This window comes from Pongo abelii, chromosome 13, assembly GCF_028885655.2.
Source record: "Pongo abelii isolate AG06213 chromosome 13, NHGRI_mPonAbe1-v2.0_pri, whole genome shotgun sequence".
Taxonomy (NCBI): Eukaryota; Metazoa; Chordata; class Mammalia; order Primates; family Hominidae; genus Pongo; species Pongo abelii.
The window spans coordinates 88,454,970-88,473,759 of NC_071998.2; the positions used below are offsets into that span (position 1 = coordinate 88,454,970).

The following is an 18,790-nucleotide window of genomic DNA, read 5'->3' on the forward strand; positions in this document are numbered from 1 at the left end:
AAGGCCTGAAGGATATGGGCGGACAGAGTGTGTGTTTAGGGCAATAAAAAGTAACTGCTCCAGATGCTGAAGAAAATAATGTGCAGGAGTTGAACTGTTTGGAAGGAAGGTGAGCCCCATAGAAGGAGCCGCCCTCGCCCCCTGCTGAGTCCCGGCTCGCTCGGCCCGCGCGTACCCGCGTTGTCCACCAGGGGGCGCTCCCGCACCCTCCCCGCAGGCGTCTTCCGCCGCCGGCCGGTGCGTGGGCACGCGCAGAAACCGCTAGGTGGCGTCGGTTTCCCTTCCCACGCGCGGACGCCGGCGTGGGCCGACGCGGCCGGAGCGCCCGCGCGTGCGCAGAGCCGAGGCCAGGCTGCCCTCGAAGCGGGGCGGGGCGAAGCGGGGCGGGGCCGAGCAGGGCGGGGCGGGGGCTTGAGGTGATTCCCAAGCCGCGGGGCGGCTCCGGCGGTGCGGGGAAACCGAAAGTGGGCGGCGGCCGCGGCGGGGCCCCTGGCGGAGACGGCGGCAGGAGCTGGGCCCAGAGGCGCGGGGACGGGCCGTGGGCCCCCGGAACGAGGTGAGCGTAGGTCCTGCGGGCTCCGGGCGCGACAGGTGCCGGGCGACGTCGGACGAGATTTCGGGCGGGCGCGGCGCACCTGGGTCACCGGTGGGACCGCGGCCGGAGCCAGGGGCTCCAACAGGCTCGGGGCCTCTTCCCTGCAGCCGCAGGGTATCGCCCCCGCCCCGACGCCTGGGAACCGGGCTGGGCGCCGGGGGAGTTGGAGTTCCAGAGCGTTGTGTTTTAAATCTCTGAAGGGACCCTGCTCCGGGCCGGGCGTTCACGCGGGAGTCGGACGGAGCCTCCTGCCGCCTCGGAAGCTCTGCGCCGTGGGGGAAATGCAGCAGCGGGGTGTGGACGCGGGCGGGAGATGCGGACCAGGAAGTGGTTCCCGCTACCGGCGCGACAGGCCGCAGCCGCCGCCCCCAGCGAGGGATGTCCGCGCTTCCCTATTTGAACCCAAGTATTTTACACCACGAACTTCTCTTGAAGGGTTCTATAATCTGGAGACGAGCCCCATGCAGGCCGCTTAAGTAATGCAGGACACACATCCTCATTTCTCTCAAACCAGGAGCACCCAGTGGGTACAGAGCACCCAGCTGGGAGGGAAACATGGATCCGTGAGTAAGTTCTCTCTCAACTTTCAGTAGCATCCCCTCAGCAGGGTCAGTCAGACTCTCAGCTTCAGCTTGCTAGGAGGGAGCTTGGAGCCGGCACATCTTTCTGCTCCCATTCACTTGAGAGGTATAATATATTTCCATTAATAGCTAAAGGTACCATTCTCAAATAATTTCTAAGAGCAGGGAAGGGAAACAACCACATTAGAACAAGTCCTGGCCCAGAAGAATTCTGATAACCGCCCAACCAAACCAAACCAAAAAACCACAGATCTAGTTCATTAACCCTCCTACCAACACCTCTCTGCTCTCCAATCGTGCCAGTGAAAAAAATGCAGAGAAATGTTCTCTCTAGAGAGATATGCAACAGCTTAATAGCAGAAGTAAAACTTGGACCCAAATCCCTGTCTCGTCCTGGGCTGCCTTGATGTGTATGAATGTGTTGCGTACTGCAAATAATGTGAACTTTGCAGACCTGGATTGAAATCTGGGCTTCTCATTTTACAAATTGTGTGATCTTGAACAAATCACATGCTTTCTCTGAGCCTGGTTTTCTATGTGTCAAATAGAGGTACTTGGCTTACTTTGCAAGGCTTTTCCAAGATAACCACTGTATATCCTTTGCCTCGTAATAATTGCCAAGCAGTATTCACTCTCTTCCTCCCAACAAACGGTCCATGTTTTATATAATTGGATTTTAGTTTTTTGAGGGCAGGGACACAAAGATCTTTATGTTTACTATATAATATAAATGGGCACATGGTGGATAGTTTTTCATTTCCTCTCAGCTGATGTTCATTGAGCATCAGTTACGTGCAAAGTACTGTTCTGGGTATAGGGAATTGCCCCTGGGGCCAGCTGGATTAGAACTCACATCTCCTGTGCCCCAATCCAGGGCCCTTTGGTGGCACACAGCCTCCCTCTTTGATAGTTACACGGTGAGACTGTGAGGCAGCAGTTGGCAGTGCCTTCAGATTTCAGTCTCTGTAGATTGAAAATGAAATGTAATCCCCTGCTAATGCCCTTTTAAGTGTACAGGTTGAACATGGCTGAATGAACTATTGTATTGTGCATCAAGAGATTTTAAACTCCTTGAAGAACCCCTCTTTTAAGTTCTCTGTGCAATATAATCTAGTTGGATACTTAATGTGAATATAAAGAAAAAATATAATCCAACCCCGAGTGCCTAATTTGTGTTTGTCAAGTGCTGTTTTCAAGAATTGAGATTTGACATAGAGTGCTTTGCATCTGGACACTTTCACAGAAGTTCCTTGGTGAAATTTTATATTTATGTGAACTGTTGTTTCTTTGTGCCAAACCTGCTGTTTCCTCCCTCCACTCCCACCTCTGTACTTTTGAAAGCTTCATTCTTGTCGTGATTTCCTTGTAAGCCAAATATGTTTACAGGTTTGTCTTTCAAACTAAAAGTAATTAATTTTGCAAAATTTAGTTGAAGACATGTGTATATGCCAATCAGAACTTGATCAGTGCAAGCTACCCGGTGTGACTTCAAAGTAAGCTTGACATTTTAGCCTGTGCAGCTTTGTCATGAGTAAGCAAACTCGGTTTTCATTAGATATTTGGACCTTATTTCAGCCTTCAGTGAATCCAAGGAAAGTTGAGAATCATGGCTCTTGCCCACCTTTCTTATCTTCCTTGTGAAAAAAAGAGACCTGAAGTGACTTGTCACAGGTGATCAGTAGCGGAACTAGGATTAAGATACAAACTCCTTACTAAGCCACTTTATTATCTCAGGGTTTTTTCGTCTAGTATGTAGACTTATGGAAATCCCTTACTTAAGTACATTCATGGTATGCAGTTAAAATGCACGAATAATTTGGAACTTGAAATCACAAGAATAAAAAAGATAACTCCCTGAAAAAAACTCTTAAGGAAGTATACCATCACCTGAGGGTATTAATCATCCTTTTCCTTTAAAAACCGGTTGGTGAAGGAGTAATTGAAATGGTAAAAGACTATGATTAGAAAGAAAAGAGCATTTAAAAGTGTTGCAAGGTGAGAAATCATTTATTGGGTAAAGATCTTAGGAAAAAATCTTCCCTCTGAGACTCAGTTTATTGATTTGTAAGATAAGGAGCTTGGGTTAGCCTAGACGATGCCTAAAATGTTTCAGCACAGACATTATGGGACTTTAAGTTCCCGCTGTTGCTAAAATAGTGTCTTCAAGGAGAAGGGCAGCTAGTTATTAGAAGTATATGCCCTAAAGAGATATCCAGATACTTCAAAATTGAACATCTAACTAAAAGAACCTAAGAGAGATTACTTGGTGTTTTCAGTTTACCCTAATAATTCTTCTGATTTAAGATTTAGTGCCACTCGACAACTTAAATTGATGACATGAAAAATGTAGTAAGGAAGATGAGCCAAATAATACAGTTGGAAATAGTTGAGCAAGAAGAAACTTAGAAAAGAAGGCATAGGATGGAAGTCAGACTAGCTCAGCTAAAGGCCTTTGACACCAGTAGCTAGAGGAAGCAGATAACATGCAAATGACTGAGCCAGGGAGGATCAATCAGTGGTAGAAGGTGTTTATCTGGGATACACCAAAACCAGGTTCTTCAGAATAGGACTTCCTTAGGCCATTTTCAGGTATAGTAAAGAGAAAAGCTATGAATTTACAAAATGCAGTTTTGAGGTAGAGTGAGAATTATTTTAGGCCACTTAAATTATTTAAATTTTGTTTCCCTAAAGATTGTCATCACTTTCCCCAACTCCCCACCCCACTTCATGTGCATTATTAGTGTCTTGGATAATTAAGATTAATTGGGTATAAGCGAAGAAAAAAAGGAAAGCATGAAAGCATAAAAAAGATAGTCTCAGCTACTCAGGAGGCTGAGGCAGGAGAATCACTTGAACCTGGGAGGCGGAGGTTGCAGTGAGCCGAGATTGCGCCACTGCACTCCAGCCTGGCGACAGAGAAAGACTCTGTCTAAAAACAAACAAACAAACAAAAAAGATGTCAAGTGCAGCAGTTAGCAGTTCTTCTGGATTTGGGTGCCACACTCTTAAATCAGCATGTGACAGCTCCCTGTTTCATGCCACTTAAGGGCTAGTCATTAAACATGCCCCAAGGTTGCTGTCAGTGTTTCCTGAGTCAAAATTTACTCTTCAGAAGCCATCTCCATACATTAGGAGCAACTGTCTGAAAGGAACTCCTAGTTTGGAAACCAGAAACTGGGTTCTTATAATTCTGGCCATAAAGATATGTGAGAGCTGGAACACTTCCCTTGGGCCTCAGTTTCCTGATTTTAAACTGAAGAGTTTGGAGGAGATAGTCATAAGGTGGCCACTAACATTCCATGCTTCCCCCAGTTCCCCATTCAGAGCTGGGCCCACTGTCCCATGCTGCTTTCCTAACCAGGCAGGGTCCAGGGACATGGTGGTGGCAGGGAGTCTGCTCCTAGACCCTTACCAAAGCAGTATGTGACTTTTTGCCTACAAGTTAGGTAAGAAATCTTGGAGGAGATCCCCTGGCATTCTTACCAAGCCTGCCAGTTTGTGTGTTAATGAGGCAAGTAAGAAAATCCAGGCAAATGCTGATATTTCAAATTTAATGCCATGCAAAACATTTCTTCAATATACCAATGCTTGTGTCATTGCACTCTTAGCCATTGAATGCATATATTTACAGATTGTTTCCCATTCATACCATGCTTCTAGGAAAATCTTTTTATTTAGTAACTACTGACTGCCAAGTATTGTGCTAAGCACATGTAACTCTACTTTTGATGCTTTTATTCAGAGAGGCCGGGAGGAGAAAAACAGTGAGAGAAGGGAAGTAAAGATCAAGTGCAATCTGTCATGGCCAGTTTCTCCCTGACTGAGGTCTTTGCTAGCTGACTTTGGCCAGTTTTTGAAATCAAAAGTGCTATAATTTAATAATTCCCCAGACCCACTTTTATTTTACTCTGCTACTTAGGAGTCTTGTTCAGCTCAAGCAGCCCCCATATTGGCTAGGGATGCTCTTGGGAATTTTAACCTGAGATGCCGTGGTCTGAAACAGAAGATGGACAACTTCATTTCTCCCAACATAGCCTAACTTGTGGTCACCTGGGCTTGCATAACATTGTCAGATTCACAAAATAAAAATAACATGAATTCTCCAAAACTTATTTATCACAGTACTTTTACAGAATAGAAATGAGGGGGGAAGAGGAAGAGAGCTGAAAGATCAAAATGGCAACTTTAAAAATTTGAGGAGCCACTTTAGAAAAACTTCCAAACTTAATTTGTTCTAGCCTAAGAGTTCGTCTTTGGGACACTAATAGTTGAAATTCCTATGATATACTTTCTTTTATGCTTCTAATGGATGATGTCTAAGATACTAAACTTTATTTTTATAGTTAGAACAAAGTATTCTTATATACCTTGAGAGTATAATTTCCATCTTCCGAAAGTTTAAAAAAAAAGTCATCATGAGCCCAGTAACAAAACTCAGAGCATTTACAAAGTGATATAGTTTAGAAAATAATGATGATTTTTTTAAAGCTTACACTTTCTTTTTTGTTCACTGCCTGAAGTGATGTTGCTAATGTGGGAATTGAAATCAGACTGGCAAGTCGTGCATTTGAATACAATCACATTTAGCCTTCCAGGTTTTACTACATTTAACTGCTTCTCACCAGCTTTGAGACCCACAGTCTTATACGCCAAGGGATTCCCCTTACCTTCAAAAAGTTGTTTGCAAATAGAGAGTTATAGTCTTCCATGAACGATAGCATACTTAAAAAAGGCAGGCAGGGGGAGGGAACTTAATTTACAGATTGCAACCATGTGGTCAAGCGTTGATTCTCAGTCTCCTCAAGTATAAGGCAGGCCATTTTTTGTAGGTTTAGAAAAATTTCATGAAACCTCATACACTAGTAGTTGTACTTGCAGTATTCATTGGTCAATTAAATGTATAACTACCAAAAGCTGTTGTGAATTTAATATCAGTTTGTGTTTATGGATCCCAATAATATCTGCACACTCTGAAAAACAGGACTATAAGTACATGTGAGACATTTATTGATATTCAAGCCATGCCTGCTGCTCGTCAGGGTGTGTGGGCTCCTTGCAATCATGCTGCGGCCCTGGCAGGCCCTAATCTGGCTCAGAGTGGACAGGCTCAGAAATAATCTACTTGATGATTCTCAACCACAGTTTGGTGTTGCGATTGGCTGTCTCATTCAGTTTATAAGAATTGTTAACATTTGCAGATAATTTTTTAGTAACTTAAATTGGATTCAGAGTTATGCCTTTAATAGCTCACCTATGTTATGCTGTATTTTAGTGAATAGGAGAGAAAAGGAGTGGTAGGTGGATGGAGAATTTCTCATTCACTCAACAAATATTTATTGAGCTCTTGTGGGCTGGGCACTAGGAATTCAGCAGTGAACAAAACAGACACAAATCCTTGCTTTCATGGAGCTTGCATTCAAGTTGGGGAGAAAGACAAAAACATTAAATGAAGAAGAATATTGGATGGTGATAAGTGCTAAGGAGAAAATCAGGGAAGCTGGCATCTCAGTTTTGATTTTGAATAGGGTGGCCAGAGAAGGCCTTACTGTGGAGGTGACAGTTGAGCAAATACTTTAGCTGAAGGAGGTAAGGCTGTGAGCCACATGTGCCCCTGGAGTCAATATGTCCCAGGTAGAGAGAATGGCAAGTGCAAAAGCCCTGTTGTGAGGCCATCTCAGGCATGTTCAAGGAAAAGCATGGAGCCCAGGATGGGTGAGTGAAAATAAAGAGAAGAGAGAACTTAGGGCAAAGAAGTGGGGGTTGCAGGTTATGCAGGGCCCTTTTTGGCTCTGTAAGGACTTGGCTTTTTGTGTGAGTTAACACAGGAAGCATTAGAGGGTTTTGAGTGACGTGATATAATAGTATATATTATATGAAAAGATCACTCAGGCTGATATGTGGAGAACAGATTCTAGGAGGTGAAGTGGAAGCAGAGAGACCAGCTAAGAGCCCAGCTGCTCTGCTCCAGGAAAGAGATGTTGCTGGCATGGACTAGGACAACTGCCATGGAGGTGGTGAAGAGTGAAGGAATTGTAGACATCCGCCTTCCGTCTTTATGTATCACATTGCTTGGGGGAGGATTGAGAACTAATACTGACCTTGCTCATCTTACAGATAAAGAGAATGAGACCCAGGAGAAGGGGCTTATCCCAGGAAAATGAGTGAGCAGTGGCATTAAACTTGGGGAACACAAGTAAAAGGAGGCTCAGGCACAATCTTCTGCAATCCCCTGCCCTTCCCCCAAAACCAAATCAAAATATATCAACGGCCAGGTGTTAGCAACTTTACTATTGAAATATTTTAAAGTAGATTTTAACTGTGATAATATGTGCATTAAAAAGGGGGTGAAAGGCCGGGGGCGGTGGCTCACACCTGTAATCCTAGCACTTTGGGAGGCCAAGGCGGGCGGATCGTGAGGTCAGGGGTTCAAGACCAGCCTGGCCAACATGGTGAAACCCCGTCCCTACTAAAAATACAAAAAGTAGCCAGGCATGGTGATGGGTGCCTGGAGTCCCAGCTATTCAAGAGGCTGAGGCAGGAGAATTGCTTCAACCCAGGAGGCAGAGGTTGCAGTGAGCAGAGATCACGCCACTGCCCTCCAGCCTGGGTGACAGAGCAAGACTCTATCTGGGGGAAAAATAAAGGGGGAGTGAAAGTAGGAAGTATGTGTGTGGCATAAGCTTTTCTCAGGTCAGATTGAGAAATATAACTTAGAAAAAACAGTCTGACAATGGCAAGAAATCAAGGTGGGTAAATGTGAGGTTGGATAGGGTGGGAAAAGTGAAAAATAAGGATGAGCACTTCTGTGCTGTGCAGATTCACACTGGTATTTTATTTAATTTTCTTGCAAGAGTCTCGGGGCAAAGGATAGAACAATTAGGATGGAGGTCACGAGACATCTGCTATATAAAGGAGAAGACACATTTAAAGAGGGTGGGACTAGAGAAGCAAGCATTAGGCAAAGCTTCGTACCTCACTCTACTCTGTGGCCGTTAAACAGGTCATGGGTGGGGACGAGAGGAAGACTCTACCTGAATGCCGCTCCTTAAAAAAAAAAATTGTGAAGTGCCCTTTTTGGGAGATCCCTGCTTGCAGCTGTTTCAGAGCAGAAATAAGGAAGATAGAGGGGACATTTCAGGGGCAGTGGTCTCAAATGGTTCTCCTGAGGATGGAAGGAGTGGAAGGCTTTCGCAGAGGGCAACCTGTAGAACAAGCCTCTGATTAGACTCTAAGACAGGGCTGGACCTGTCCTTTCAAACCTGCATCACAGTATTCTGTTAGGTTTTAGTAACAGGACACCCATTAGTAAAATGCATTTATCAGACATTTTTTCCCCATAAATTAATGGGTGCTGTCCACTCCTAATGTAGCTGAGAAAAGTAGACCACAGAGGGGAGGTGGCAGTGAAGCAGATGCTCTTTCCAAAATGAAGGGAAGGAGAATACCATGGAAACTCTATTCTTAAGGCAAAGGGTAAGGCCTTCGTACTGAAACTGTGGCAGGGGAATGAATATAAAGTAGTCTGGCCAGGGAGGAGTCAGATATATTGAACAGTCTGATTTGAGTCATTTACACTGGTCACACCCAGATGGATATTTTCCCTGGATGTGTGCTAACCACCTGACATTATATCTATATGTAATGCATATGTGGCTGATAGCCAAGACCCACTTAGGCATACGGATATACAAAGATGCAAAGCCCAGTTTCACTCAGAAGAGCTCTAGATGAACTGATGGGAGGGATTGGGTTTTGAAGGGAAGAAGAACACATAGATGGGGAAGGTGGAGATCAGAAATGGATAGTCAGGGTGGATTGGCACTGAGGAGTAAGCAGGTGATGCTTTAGTATGTCCTCTTGCAAATTAAAACTTGGCCAGTCTCCACTGTGGTTTTTACTACTTGTGGAAATAACTGTATAGTAGTTCAGTGATCTTTGACTCATGAGTCATGAACCGTCGTTAAAGTATTTTCCGTGTCATCAGTTTACTATTCAGGAGCCAAAATTCATACTTCAGCATTGACATCTAGCAACCGTGAAGTATAGGTCCCAAAGCCGTCCTCTTTCCTGCTCCCTGGCACTCATTCAGAGTGTGGACTTCAGAGGTAGTGGAGGTGTGCAGACTGCAGTTCTCTGTCTCTGCCATGAATTTCTATTTAGTTTTAGAGTATCTCCAGCTGTTCCATTGTCTTGGCATCCACACCATCCCTGTGACTAAGTGGAGTCAGCTGTGGATTTCACGCCACTGTTTTTTTCTTTTTTACTCTGCTTACTCTTTCTTTCCTGCCTTGTCTCCTGTTCTTAATTCTTCAGGGTTTGTTGGGTGTTTTTCCTAGTACCAGTAGACAGGGTGATATAATGGGAAAAATGTGACCTTTGGCATCAAACAGACCTGGACTGAAATCCTAGCTTATCTACATCCTGCGATATCTTAAGTATTTAACTTATCTGAACCTTGGTTTTCACGTCTATAAGTTGAGGATAATAGCCTCCCAGCATTATTATAGATATTAGATTTTTAGAAAAGCCATTTCTCAGAATTTACGTAAGAGAAATAAAAACATATGCCTACCTAAATACTTGTACATGAATGATCAAGGCAACTTTATTTATAATATCTCAAAATTGGATGCAACCCAAATGTGTATCAACATTTGAATGGATAAACAAATTGTAGTATATCCATACGGTGGAATACTACTCATCAATAAAAAGGAATGAACTGAGTTAAATGCAGTAACATAGATGGAACATAAAGCACTAGGCAAAAATAATCCATAGTGACAGAAAGCAGATGGGTAGTTGCCAGGAGCCAGGGCAGTGTGTGTATGAACTAGAGAGGGTTGACCACAGAGAAGCATAGCTTAAAGGAACTTTTTTTGGGGGGGTGGGGGGTGGGGGAGGGTGTGGTGGTTAAAGATATGCTTTAAATGCAGTAAAAATCTCCCTTTATAGCCAATCACCTCCCCTTACCCCCAGCCCTTGGCAACCACTGATCTAATTTCTGTGCCTGTAGTTTTGCCTTTTCCAGAATGTTCACATAAATAGAATCATGTATGTAGCCTTTTGTGTCCAGCTTTTTCTTTTAGCGTAATATAAGAGTCATGCATGTTTTATGTATCAACAGATTGTTCCTTTCTATTACTGAATAGTATTCCACTGTATGGCTCAACTAGATTGGTTTATCTACTTACCTTTTGATAGACATTTTGATTGTTTCCAGTTTGGGGGGCAATTATAAATAATGCTGTTATATACACGCACACGTTTCTGTGTGGACATATGTCATCATTTCTCTTGGGCAATAATGTAGGAGAGGACTGCTGGGTTATGTAAGTGTATGCTTTACTTTGTAAGAAATTGTCAGACTGGCCGGGGCGGTGGCTTACTTCTGTAATCCCAGCATTTTGGAAGGCCAGGGTGGGTGGATCACGTGAGGTCAGGAGTTCAAGGCCAGCCTGACCAATATGGTGAAACCCCATATCTACTAAAAATACAAAAAAATTAGCTGGGCGTAGTGGCATGCGCCTGTAGTCCCAGCAACTCGGGAGGCTGAGACAGGAGAATTGCTTGAACCTGGGTGGCAGAGGTTGCAGTGAGTCAAGATCAGGCCACTGCACTCCAGCCTGGGCCACAGAGCTGGACTCTGTCAAAAAAAAAAAAGAAAGAAAGAAAAGAAAGGAAATTGTCAAACTATTTTTCAAGGTACTATTTTGCATGCCCACCAGAAATGTATGAGAGTTCTAAATGCTCTGCTTTCTCATCAACACTTCGTATTGTCAGTTTTTTAAAAAATTAAGCTGCTCTAATAGATGTGTAGTGATACTTCATTGTGAATTTAATTTGCATTTCCCTAATGACTAATGCTGTTGAGCATCTTTTCATGTGTTTTTTTGCCATCTTCATTTTTACTTTAGTGACGTATGTGTTCAGGTGTTTTGCACATTTTAAATTGGGATCTTTGTTTTATTATTGAGTTTTGAGTATTGTTTATATATGACTACCAACTTTACCATGTGTGTTATGAAAATATCTTCTCACAATCTGTGGCTTTTCATTTTTGAACAGCTTTTGGAAGAGCAGACATTTTAAATTTTGATGAGATCCAATTTGTCAATTTCTTCTTTTTTCTTTTTGAGACAGGTTCTCTGTCGCACCATCACGGCTCACTGCAGATTCTCAGGTAGCTGGGACTACAGGCACATGCGACTATGCCCAGCTTTTGTGTGTGTGTGTGTGTGTGTGTGTGTATGTGAAGACAGAGTCTTACTGTGTTGCCCAGGCTGGTCTCGAACTCCTGAGCTCAGGTGGCCCATCTGCCTTGGTCTCCCAAAGTGCTGAAATTACAGATGTGAGCCACCGTGCCCAGACAATTTTTTCTTCTATGGTTCTAAAAAGTCTGCCTAACCCAAGGCCACAAAGATTTACTCCTGTGTATTTTTTAGAAGTTTTATAGTATTAGCCTTTTCATTTAGGACCTAAATGATTTATTTTGAGTTAATTTTTTGTATATAACATGAAGTTCATTATTTGCATATGAATGACCAGTTTTACTAGAACTGTTCGTTGAACTTTCTTCATTGAATTTCCTTAGCATCTTTGTTGAAAATCAGTTTACTAGGCCAGAAGTGGCTCACACCTGTAATCCCAGCACTTTGGGAGGCTGAGGTGGGTGGATCACTTGAGGTCAGGAGTTTGAGACCAGCCTAGCCAACATGGCAAAACCCTGTCTCTACTAAAAATACAAAAAAATTAGCCAGGCATGGTGGCACATGCCTGTAATCCCAGCCACTCGGGAGGCTGAGGCACAAGAATCACTTGAACCCAGGAGGCAGAGGTTACAGTGAGCCAAGATTGTGCCACTGCACTCCAGCCTGGGCAGCAGAGCAAGACCCTGTCTCAAAAAAAAAAAAAATCAGTTTACCATATATGGGTTTATTTCTGGATTACATATTCTGTTCCATTGATCTATATGATTGTTCTTTTGATAATATTACACTATTTTGACTAATATAGCTTTATAGTAAATCTTGAAATCAGCCTTATTGTACTGGCTAGGACCTCCACTGTGATAATGAATGGGAGTGCTGAGCATGGGCATTCTTGCCCTGTTCCCAGTCTTAGGGAGACAGCACTCACTCTTTAGCTGTGAGTAATAATGTTAACCGTGGGTTTTTTCACAGATGGTCTTTATCAGGTTAAGGACTTCCCATTTTATTCTAATACTCTGAGAGTTTTTATCATAAATAGATTTTTTTATTTTGTCAGCTGTCTTTTTTTCACCTATTGATATGATTGTGTGGTTTAATTTCCTTTAATTTGTTGATGTAGTAAGTTATATTGATTGACTTAATGAATATTGAACCATACTTGCATTCCTGGAATAAACTTTAACTGGTTATTATGTCTTATCCTTTTCACTAATTGTTGGATTTTATTTGCTAGTGTTTTGTTAAGAATTTTTGCATTTATGTTCATGAGGGATATGGTCTGTACTTTTCATGTAGTGTCTTTGTATAGTTTTTGTATCAGCATAATGCTTGCCTCATAAAATGAGTTCAGAAATGTTCTCTTCCCCCTGTTTTCTGGAAGAGTCTGTAAGAGTAGTATTGATTCTTCTATAAATGTTTGGTAGAATTTGCCAGTAAAGCAATCTGGGCCTCAGGTTTTCTTTGTGTGAAGATTTTTAACTGTAAATTCAAATTCTCTTAATAGCTATAGGGATATTTGAGGGTTATTTATTTCTTCTTGAGTAAGCTTTGACATTTGTGTCTTTCAATAAATTTATCTATTTCATCTAAGCTACAAACTTATTGGCATAACTGTTTTATCTTGTTCTCTTTTTAATGTCTGTAGGATCTGTATTGATGGCCCCTCTTTCAATCACATTATGGTAATTTGTGCCTTCTTTTTTTTTCTATCTTTCTAGGAGTTTATCAATTTTATTGATGGTTTGAAAGAACTAGTTTTCGTTTCATGATTCTTTTCTCTCCTATTTTTAAACTTCATTATTGATCTGTTTCATCATTTCAGAATTGATTTCTGCTCTCACCTTTATTTCCTTTCTTCTGCTTACTTTTGATATAAATTTCTCTTTTTGTTCTCAAAGTAGGAGAATAGATCATTGATTTTCCACTTTTCTTCTTTCTAACAGAAACATAATGCTATAAATTTTCCTCTAATACTTTTACCACATCCAGCAAAATTTTACATTTGTATCTTCATTTATTTAAAAATATTTTTCTAATTTTGGAGGTAGCCTTTCTTTTTGACCCTTGGTTATTTAGAAGTGTCTTGTTAAATTTGCATGGGGATTGTTCACATATCTTTGTGTTAGTGATACCTAATTTAATTTTGTTCTGTCCACAGAATATACTTTTTATAATATGACTTATTTTAAGTTGTTTGAATATCGTTTTAAGTCCAAGAATATATTTTATTTTGGTGAACATCTCATGTGCTCTTGAAAAGAATGTATATTCTGCTGTCTTTGGAGTGGAGTGTTCTGTCAATATCATTAGGTCACTTTGGTTGATAGTGTTTAGCTCTTTTATATTCTTTTTTTTTTTTTTTTTGAGATGGAGTCACTGTTGTTTAGGCTGGAGCTCAGTGGCATGATTTTGGCTCACTGCAACCTCCACTGCCTGGATTCAAGCACTTATCCTGCCTCAGCCTCCCAAGTAGCTGGGATTACAGGCATGAACCACCACGTCCGACTGAGTTTTTGTATTTTTTAGTAGAGGTAGGGTTTCACCACATTGGCCAAACTGATCTTGAACTCCCGACCTCAGGTGAACCGCCCACCTCGGCCTCCCAGAGTGCTGGGATTACAGGTGTGAGCCACCACACCTGGCCAGCTCTTTTATATTCTTACTGATTTTATTTTTTTTTTATCTACTGGTTCTATCTATTGACGAGAAAGGAGTTTTGAAGTGTCCAACGATAATTGTGAAATTGTGAATAAGTTTTTTCAGCTATCAGATTTTGTGTGTTTGGAAGCTCTGATGTTTGGTGCACCTATGCTTAGGATTGTTATATCTTTCTGATGAATTAGCCCCTTAATCATTATGTAATGTCTCTCTTTATCTCTGATAAGATTGCTTGTTCTGGTATTTATATAGTCATAGTGTTTGCATGGTACATCTTTTTTCTTTTTACTTTTAACCTATGCATTCATATTTAAAGTGGGTTTCTTGAAGGTAGTATATAAGTAAGTCTTGCTTTTTTATCCACTCTGCCAACCCCTAATGTTTTATAGGGCTATTTCAGTTATTTACAGTTAATGTAATTATTGATATGATTGGCTTTAAATCTGCCATTTTGCTGGATGTTTTCTATTTTCTCTGCCCTTTTTTTTCTCCTTTTTCCTGTCTAATTTTTTTAAACTTCTGCTTGCATAGGTATTGTCTTATTACATTTTATCTTTACTACTGGCATATTATTATACCTTTTTAAAAAATTTTAGTGGTTGCCATATGGTTTACAATATCCCTCTTTATCATAGCTTTCAAATGACCCTATAGTGCCTCATGTATAGTGTAAGAACCTTCCATTGGTTCTATTCTTTGTACTACTTTTGTACATTTTACTTTTACATATATTATGTACCCCACATGAGGGAATTTTTTTGGATGATGGGAATGTCTGTATCTTGATTGTGGTATGATTACATAGGTGTGTGTATTTTTTAAAACTCAAGAAATGCTACATATAAAATGAGTTAATTTTATTTTAGGTAAACTTTCCCTAAAGGAAGATTTTGATATTTAGTCTTGTGCCAATAACAATGTTTTGGTCAACAATGGACTGCATAATCATTTGTCCTGTAAGATTATAATACTGTATTTTTCTATACCTTATCTATGCTTAGATATGTTTAGACATACAGTACTTACCATTGTGTTAAAATTGCCTACAGTATTCAGTATAGTAGCATGCTGTACCGGTGTGTAGCCTGGGAGCAATAGGTTATACCATATAGCCTAGGTGTGTACTAGGCTATACCATCTAGGTTTGCAAGTCCACTCAATAATGTTTACACAATAACTAAATTGCCTAATGACGCATTTCTCAGAATGTATCCCCATTGTTAAGTGACACATGACTATACACACAAACACATACACACACACACACATCTGTGAAAAGAATAAGAATACAGACCTAGTATAGGGCTTTTGTAGGTTATAGTATTAATTAAATGTTGTTGGTCTTCGTGATAATTTGAAAAGAGTTAATGTTTAGTAATGGAAGGTACATAATGCATACAGTCGTACATTGCCTAACGACAGGGATATGTTCTGAGAAATGCGTTGTTAGGCAATTTCATTGCTGTGCAAACATTATAGAGTGGACTCACAAACCTAGACAGTAGAACCTACCACACAACTGAGCTATGTGGTATATAGCCTGTTGCTCCCAGCCTTCAACACTGTGCAGCATGTTACTATACTGAATGCTATAGGCAACCATTAACACAATGGTAAGTATTTGTGTATCTAAATGTAGAAAAGATACAGTAAAAATATGGTATATAAAACAAAAAATGGCATACCTATATAGGTCACTTGCCATGAATGGAGCTGGCAGGACTGGAAGTTGCCCTGGATGAGTCAGTGAGTGAATGGTGAATGAATGTGAAGGCCTAGGACATTACTGTACACTACTGTAGACTTATAAACATTGTACACTTAGGCGACACTAAATTTATTAAAAGTTTTCATTTCTTTTACTTTTTATTTACTTTTATTTTTTTGACACAAGTCTCATTCTGTCACCCGGGCTGGAGTGCAGTGGTGCGATCTTGGCTCATTGCAGCTTTGACCTCCTGGGCTCAATGATCCTCCCACCAGAGCCTCCTGAGTAGCTGGGACTAATAGACATATGCTGCCACATCCAGCTAATTTTTCTATTTTTTGTAGAGACGGGGTTTTGCCATGTTGCCCAGGCTGGTCTCAAACTCCTGGGCTCAAGTGATTCTGCCCACCTTGGCCTTCCAAACCATTAGGACTGCAGGTGCGAGCCACTGCATCTAGCCTCTTTTACTTTTTAAACTTTTTAAATTAAAAACTAGACAAAACACACACACATTAGCCTCGGCCTATACAAGGCCAGGATTATCAAGATATTACTAGGCTATAGGAATTTTTCAGCTCCATTATAATTTTATAGAACCTCTTTTATATATGCAGTCTGTTGTTGACTAAAACACTGTTAAGTGGCACATGACTATGTAGATTTTTGTTTGCTATTTAAACCTTGCTGTAACTTCAATATTATGTTTATAATTAATAGCAGGACAAACAGGCTGATATTTTGTTTTCTTTTTATGGTGGACGAATGATGGAATTGATAGAATTGTATGTCATTCTTCTTTTGTGTTTTCTAAGCCAGAGAAAGAAAATGGCTATTTGTCTAGAATTCTCTGCTGTCCAGTATGGTAGCCAGTGGCCACATTTAATTTAAGGTAAAATTTTTAATTCCTCAGTCATCCTGGCCATATTTTAAGTGCTCAGAGCCATATGTGGACATTGTGGACATTGCAATAATATAAAACATCACAGAAAGTTCTATTGAACATCACTGTTGAAGGAAAAGTAACAAATTGCCCATGGTTTGCCTTCCTCTTTCCTTTAATAAAAGGGTAAGCCATTTTTTCCAGGCTACCTATTCTCTGAATGTGTCTCCTAGTATGTATCTATACATTCTCTGAATGTATCTCCTGAATTTGTCTTTTTTTTTCTCTCTGCAAAACTACAACTAGATGTAATCATTAGTCCAAAGGAAATGATTCTTTCCTCCTTTTATTCATATGGCATTATGACTCTGCTTCTTTTTCTTCCATCTCTCTGGTCCCTTTTTCTTAGCTTTTTATAGGTTTGTCTTCCTCTATCCATTTCTTGAATGATAGCCTTCTGCAGAGGTCCATCTGTAACCTTGTTTTTTACTCCCTGGATGTCAAATACCCCATATAAGTCAAAGACCAACAAATCTATGACCAGCTTAGACTTCTAACCTAATTTCCTAGTGAATATATCTGCATGACTGTTCTATAAGCATTCCAACTTCTCCATGTCCAAAATGAATCGGCCTCTTCCTCTCTTGCAAACCTGCCTTTATCCCACCTCAATGTGGGTCATTACTCTCTACCTTACTTCTAAGCTAGAAACATTGGCGCCCACCTCTTCATCCAAACCAATTAACCAATTCCTGCTGATTCCACCTCCTAATTACCTCTCAAATTGATTTTTTTATTTATTCCTAAGGCCCTGTATTTTGGTCCTCCACATTTCCAAGTATTCTGACAACTTGCTAATCTTTCTCCTTCCCATTTATCTTCTCCATTGCTGAATAGTGATCTTTCTAAAATACAGAGCTGATCATTTTGTTCCCCTATTTAAAATATCCCTAAGGTCCCACGTTACTTTTGGCAAAAATGCAAACATGAGCATAATATAGTAGTCTCAGGGTCTGCCCCTCCCTGGCCCTCTCAGCCCTTAGCTTGGAGTCTTTGTTCAGTCACGTCCAGCCACCTAACTGTCTGGAATTTTTGGGACACACCATGTGCTTCTCTCTCACCTCTGTGCACTCTCACATCCTGTTCCCTTCCTTGGGCTGATACCACTCCCAGCCCCACAGCCCACCCTCTTCCTCCTTGTTAGGTGATTCCATTTTGCTCTTCGGGACTCCATTCAGGCTTCCCTGCCTGAATCTGGGAACATTCCCTGATATCTTCCCTCTTCAGGCTAGTCTTGTGCTTTCTGACTTTCCCCTGCATTCTTACGGTATTTGTGCTTTTCTCTACCATGGCAGTTGTTTCCCCATATTGTAATTGCACAGAAAGTATGCAGTAATAATTTATAAAGTAACAAGTTTCAGCTCTGAAAATCTATTTGAATTCACAGACTAATGAGCCATATTATAGTAACCTTCTACTGTGTTCTTATAGGCAAAGATGCTGGAAGGAGATCTGGTTTCAAAGATGCTGCGAGCTGTTCTGCAGTCTCATAAGAATGGAGTAGCATTACCCCGGCTCCAAGGAGAGTACAGATCCTTGACTGGAGACTGGATCCCCTTCAAACAGCTAGGTTTCCCTACACTAGAAGCCTATCTGAGAAGTGTGCCAGCAGTGGTCAGGATAGAGACTAGTAGATCTGGAGAGGTAAGAAGGTAATTGTGCTTGTCAGAAGAATCAAACCAATTCATAATTGCCTGTCTGGCACTTCCAATCTCCTACCTGTGATAGACATCTAAGTGAAAGTACTAGCTTAGTTGTTTGGGATTGGTAGTGACAGAGAAAACAGCATGTAAAGCACGGCCTACATTCTTACGTCTTTTTCTTATTCCTCAAATTCTTTTCATTGTAAAAATAAGATTTTAACCACACAAAATTAAAAATATTTACCCAATGTCAACATCTAAACAAAATAGTTGTACTGGAGGCCTTAAGTGCATAAATATCACACCTGCCTATTACAGACCTCTTACAAATGTTTTTGCCAAAGTCACTAATGACCTCGTGATCACCAAATCTAATAGACAGTTTTAAATTCTCCTCAAGTCGATTCCTGCTATCTGGACCTAGTCAGTCCGGAGCTGATCCTTCATCACTTTC

General features: G+C 41.1%; 1 protein-coding gene across 1 annotated transcript in view; it reads left to right on the forward strand.

Moving 5' to 3' along the window:
• Positions 1-446: 446 nt before the first annotated feature.
• TDRD7 (tudor domain containing 7) overlaps positions 447-18,790 on the forward strand; it is an 85,404-nt gene continuing 67,060 nt past the window's right edge. Inside the window, 2 exon segments of the mRNA NM_001133919.2 lie at positions 447-556; positions 18,125-18,337. Of these exon segments, the coding sequence (NP_001127391.1) occupies positions 18,131-18,337 (207 nt within the window). The 5' untranslated portion in view covers positions 447-556; positions 18,125-18,130.